The 6,000-nt window shown below is 42.3% G+C and overlaps 1 protein-coding gene across 1 annotated transcript in view; it reads right to left on the bottom strand.

Annotated features, from left to right (window-relative positions):
• rtf2 (replication termination factor 2) overlaps positions 1-5,110 on the bottom strand; it is a 28,588-nt gene extending 23,478 nt beyond the window's left edge. The window contains exons 1-4 of the mRNA XM_030730022.1: positions 4,909-5,110; positions 4,533-4,627; positions 4,282-4,375; positions 558-697 (exon numbers count right to left, since the gene is read on the bottom strand). Coding sequence (XP_030585882.1) covers positions 558-697; positions 4,282-4,375; positions 4,533-4,627; positions 4,909-4,977 — 398 coding nt within the window. The 5' untranslated portion in view covers positions 4,978-5,110. The remainder of the gene's footprint in view (positions 1-557; positions 698-4,281; positions 4,376-4,532; positions 4,628-4,908) is intronic.
• Between the last annotated feature and the right edge of the window lie 890 nt (positions 5,111-6,000).

Below are 6,000 nucleotides of genomic sequence, written 5' to 3' on the forward strand. Positions count from 1 at the left end.
ATTTACTTATGTGGTCCTCCAGACCTGTTGGTGTTTCTGAGCTGACCAGTGCTTTCCTTCTTTTCAATAATGTACCAGATTGTAGCTCCTACTCTTTAAATCTTTGCTTTCTCTCTGATTTGGTGTATTTTGGTTTTTGTTGGTGGTGGTTTTTCCTACCTAATGATGGCCTCTTTCATTTGCATCAACATCTCTTTTGACATCATATTGAGTGTTCCAGTGAATGACTGCCCAATGTACGTTCAGTACTTGGAATGTAGAATCAAATCTACGTCCTCTAACTGCTTAGTCTCTGTCGGGAAATAATGCTGGAACTGGCCTCACCTGGCCAAGAAACTGCTAATCAGTCAATTGTCAAACTACTTTTAAAAATTCGGGACTATGTACACTGCAGAGTTTAAACAAAGCAAATTTGTGTTAACGATTTTTTATAATCGAATTATTTGAGTTACTTGAAGAATCGTTGCAGTCCTAAACCAGACACAGTCCCTTGCTCTTTTAGATAGCTGGGGGGAGTTCATTCTTAGGTTCGGTACCCTTTCATTCAGGTTGCTTACCGATGTTTGCCATTCATCTCCAACCCAACTACAGGGCAAATGAACATGCCACAATGGATGTCCTCATATCTGTCTCCTTTTGCATTTCTTCTCTCTCCTTCCCATTCAGGATTATCAGTCAAATTCAGCTCCTTTATATCCTGCAGAGAAAGAATAGAATAGAACGCCTTTATTGTCATTATACAGGATGTACAATGAGATTGGAGGGCCACTCCTGTTCAGTGCCATGCAATAGAAAGTCAAACTCTCTAAAATAAAAATAAAAATAAAAATATAATAATCTAATATCATCTAAAAATATACAGAAAATAAAACACAATGCATAAAATATACAGAAAATTAAATTTATAAAAATGTATACAGAAAATAAAATGTATTAAAAATACAGAAAATAAGAGAATGTATAAAAATATATACGTTGTAAAAAAAAAGAAAAAGATGTATACATATAATAATGAAGATGGTGAATATTGCACTCGGTGAATGAATATTGTACTAGTGAATGAATACTGGATATTACACAATATAGGAGTGATAGATATTGTTCAGTATGAATAATATAATATTGCACAGAGATATATTACACAGTTACAGTGGGTGAGTGTGTGAGTAATAAACAAACAACTAACTGAATATTTGGAAGAGCATAAAATCCTATCCAATGATCAGTCTGGCTTCCGTACAGGCCATGGTTGTATCACTGCTGTTCTAAAAGTCCTTAACGATATAACTTCAGCTCTGGATCATAGGGATTACTGTGCTGCTATTTTTATTGACTTAGCTAAAGCTTTTGATTCTGTTGACCACACACTTTTACCACAAAGACTAAACTGCATTGGAATTTCGGGTCGATCGCTTGACTGGTTCTCCAATTATTTATTTAACAGGTCCCAAAAAGTAAAAATCGATTGTCATGTCTCTCAGTCGCTTCCGGTTCTTACTGGGGTACCCCAGGGCTCAGTACTAGGCCCAACCCTCTTCTCAATCTTTATTAATGAAATTCCTCTTGTAGTTGAAGGGGCATCGGTCCACCTTTATGCAGACGATACTGTTCTTTATGCTTCCGGGCCCTCACCTGACAAGGTCGTCAACTCTCTCGCCCAAGCATATCACAAGTTACATTTGGCCTTAGCTGAGCTAAATCTGACATTAAATATTAAGAAAACAAAATTTATGTGGTTTGGTCACGAGGATAGGGCTTGTTTTCGTAAAAATGACTTCACCGCAGCGGGAGACTCCATAGAATTAGTCGCAGTTTATAAATATCTTGGAATCTGGCTCGACCCTACTTTGTCCTTCTCACACCATATTAAGAATTTACAATCCATGGTTAAAGCGAGACTTGGTTTTCTCTACCGAAATCGCACTTCCTTCACCATGGCTGCCAAACGTGCCATCGTTGAGAAAGCCATTCTGCCTTTATTTGATTATGGTGACACTCTATACAGACACGCAACAAAAACAACCCTCAGCAAACTAGATACGATTTAACAACTGTGGCCCTTCCCAGGCCACAGTTGTAAATAAGAACATGTTCTTAATCTGTCTGCCTGGTTAAATAAAGTGAGTTCAGGGTGGTGACTGCTCTGGCGAAGAAACTGTTCTTAAGTCTGTTTGTTCTGGCTTTGATGCTCCTGTAGCTCCTGCCAGAGGGCAGCAGGTCAAACAGTTCAAAACCAGGGTGTGAGCTGTGCTTGATGATGTTCCTGGCTCTGCTGATGCAGCGGGAGGTGTAGATGTCCTTCAGGGAGGGGAGAAGGCAGCCAACAATTCTTTGTGCTGTCTTGACTACCCTCGGAAGCCTCACCCTGTCTGCCTCAGTGCAGCTGCCGTACCATACTGTGATACAGTACGTCAGCAGGCTCTCAATGGATGAGCGGCAGAAGGTCAGCAGCAGGTTTGAGTCCACGTTGTTATTCCTGATGACCCTCAGGAAGTGAAATTGCTGCTGAGCCTTCTGTGATGTTATCTGACCAAGAGAGATCAGCAGAGATGAGGACACCAAGAAACCTGAAGGTGTGGACCCTCTCCATATGCTCGCTGTTGATGCAGAGGGAGGCTGGGTCAGTCCTGAAGTCGATGATGATTTCTTTGGTTTTCATGGTGTTCAGTGCCAGGTTGTTCTCTGAACACCAGGCTGTCAACTTCAGGACCTCCTCTCTGTAGGCTGCCTCATCCCCCCTCGAGATGAGTCCGACGACTGTGGTGTCAGCAGCAAATTTGACGATAAGGTTGTTATTGTGGGCCGGACTGCAGTCATGGGTGTAGAGGCAGTACAGGAGGGGGCTCAGCACACACCCCTGTGGGAAGCCAGTGTTCAGTGTGTGGGTGGATGAGAGATGGGGGCCAAGTCTCACACTCTGTGGCCAGTTGGTTAAGAAGTCCTTTATCCAGGAACATGTGAGGGGGGGGGGGGGGGGGGGGGGGGGGGGCACAGGGTGTGCAGTTTGGTGTTGAGAATATCTGAGATGATGGTATTGAACGCTGAGCTGTAATCCACAAAGAGCATGCAAGCATAGCTCTGCTGCTGCTCCAAGTGGCTCAACACAGAGTGGAGAGCTACAGCGATGGTGTCCTCTGCGAATCTGTTTGCACGATATGCAAACTGATGGGTGTCGAAAGTGGGGGGAGATGGTCCTTGATGTGCTGGAGAACCAGCCTCTCAAAGCACTTCATGATTACCGGTGTGAGGGCCACAGGGCGATAATCATTTAGGCTGGTGATGGATGACCTTTTGGGCACAGGGATGATTGTGGCTGTTTTTAAGCAGGGGGGGGATGACTGCTTGGGCCAGGGAGAGGTTGAAAATCCTGGTGAGAATCAGAGTGAGCTGGTGGGCACACGCTCTGATCACCATGCCAGGTATGCCGTCTGGTCCAGCAGCCTTCCTGGGGTTCACTGCCAAGAGCACGCACCGTACCTCATGCTCCTGGACAGTGAGTGGGGTGGAGTCTGGTGGGGGGGACAGGGCCAGAGCAGATGGGTGGTCCTGAGGTGTCTCAAAGCGAGCAAAGAAACAGTTAAGTTCCTCTGCTCGTGACAAACTCAGGTCTCCTGTAGTCACATCATAGCCTCTGTAGTTTGTGCTGTGCTGAATTCCCTACAACACCTCCCGTGTGTTATTGCTGGACAGATGGGACTCTATTTTCCTCCTGTAGTCCGCCTTGGCTTTTCTAATTCCTCTTTTCAGGTCAGCTCGAGCAGCACTATACAGAGTTCTGTCGCCTGACCTGAAGGCAGCATCGCAGGTTTTGAGGAGTGAACGGACCTAGCTGTTCATCCAGGGTTTCTGGTTAGGGAAAACCCCGATGCTTTTGCTAACAGTCACATTTTCGATACAGAACTTAATGTAGTCCAGTACTATCCCTGTGAATGTTTCCAGGTCCTCGTGTTCGAATAAGTCCCAGTCTGTGTATGCAAAGTAGTCCTGTAGGTCGGAGAGTGCGTTTTTAGGCCAGGTTGTAATGGTTTTTACAGTAGGCCTAGCTCTCCGTCTGAGGGGGGCGGTGTATGCTGGGGTGAGCAGCAGGGAAGATGGTCGGACTGGCCAAGGTGGGGGAGGGGTTTGGCTCTGTAAGCGTGCTTAATGTTGGATAGAGTAATAGACAAATTTCCTGTTTGAATCCAAGAATCTATGAGCTGCACAAATAAATGCATAGTGTAGCTCTGCATCTTAACTAATTTAAGAAATAAGAAACATGTTCAGACTTCGGTGTTAACATACCCTGGTACCACGGATGTGTGCTACAGCCTCAGCATTGGGTCTCTCAGCGGACTTATCCAAGAGATATTCAATGATAGCATCTTTGTTATACAGCCTGAAACACAACATGGGTCAGACAATCAGAACATGACACTGAGGAAATATGTTCGCTCTGTTACACCATCAGGCCAAGGTTGCGCCTATGCAGTTGACTTTGCCCGATGGTGACAACAAAACAAGACAATGAATAAATAAATAAAAATAACTCCTACCTTCCCAGCTCACAGGCGACAATGGGCCGTCTAAGTTTCTCCTGGCTTAAGGCGCAGTACTTCCACTTTGCAGCCAGTTCAGCATTTTTATCAACCTATATCAGAAGTATAATATGTCATAGACATTTATACAATATTAGCGCCGTCTTAAATCTGTTAAGGTTAAACTGTTTCATTTTGAATGCTAACGTTAATGGCTCCATTACGTACATGAAAATCTTCAAATAACGTAACACGGTTCTTTTAAAATATCAAGCTGAAATCACACTACTCTGTTTAGCCTGCTAGCGTTAGCAACTTTGTAGCGTTCGACAATGTCGCCAACACGGGTAAAAAATGTATTTAAAAAGGGAGGGAAACAATGGAGTTAACATACCTTCTCGACTTTTTTGGGCCCTTTCACCAACTCGTGTCTTTTGGGAATCGTGCCACCATCACAACCCATCTTGAAAGTCGAATTGTAACCAGTTAGCTCAAACAGACAAAAAAATAAAACTAGCTACTCGCAGGCAGGAAGTTCCCAGGTTGTAAACAAACAACGAGATCTCATCAAAGCTCGCGGGATGAACAACTAATTTGAAGTTGCCCTCTAGCGGCCGAATGAACAGAATCTAAAACGTTGCGGGTGTATGTAATGACTTCGGCCACAATGTGGTAGCATCACTCTAAATGTCAGCTTATTCATCTAACTTGGTGCTGAGGAATGGGAAGAAACTATATATATATATATATATATATATATATATATATATATATATATATATATATATATATATATATATATATATATATATATATATATATATATATATATATATATTATATAGAGAGAGAGCTCTTTTGTAAATAGTTTTTTTCTTTTTTTTTACTGCTTGTTTGTTTATGATGACTTCATTTAGAGCAAGTAGAACTTTAGATAACTGTCTACCAGGTAAATAGAGTAAGAAGATAATTTAAAGGCAGAATTTTAAAAAATCACAAAAGGTATAATATGCTAAAATGTATTTAACATAATAAATAAAACAATAAATACAATGTATTTAGCAATATCAGTAATTTAACAATAAAAAGGTGCAAGGTGCTATAATTTTTGCAAAACAATACCTCCTTGCAACCCTGCAGTCATGCATGTACACATTAAACGACTTCACACAGATCACTCAACTCTCTCACTGTCCATCCATTTTAGACATTTTCAGTCAGCCATTAAACCCAGAACTAGTAAGTGACATTAGTCTGGCTTTCAGGCCTCTTGTCAGAGTGGTCTAAAGATGAAAGTTTCCTTGGAAGATAGTTCAATGAGTGCTAATGAGATTTGTTTCCTGTGCCTTGCAGGCTGCAGATTAGTTTACTATCGATAGCACTGTCCAAGAGCGACCATTAGTTTGGGGAATACCTCAGTGGAGACATCTCTGGCGGCATGACTGATAATCGTTGTGGAAAAGGAGAAGGAATAAAAACATATCAC

Source organism: Archocentrus centrarchus, chromosome 5 (genome assembly GCF_007364275.1).
Source record: "Archocentrus centrarchus isolate MPI-CPG fArcCen1 chromosome 5, fArcCen1, whole genome shotgun sequence".
Taxonomy (NCBI): domain Eukaryota; kingdom Metazoa; phylum Chordata; class Actinopteri; order Cichliformes; family Cichlidae; genus Archocentrus; species Archocentrus centrarchus.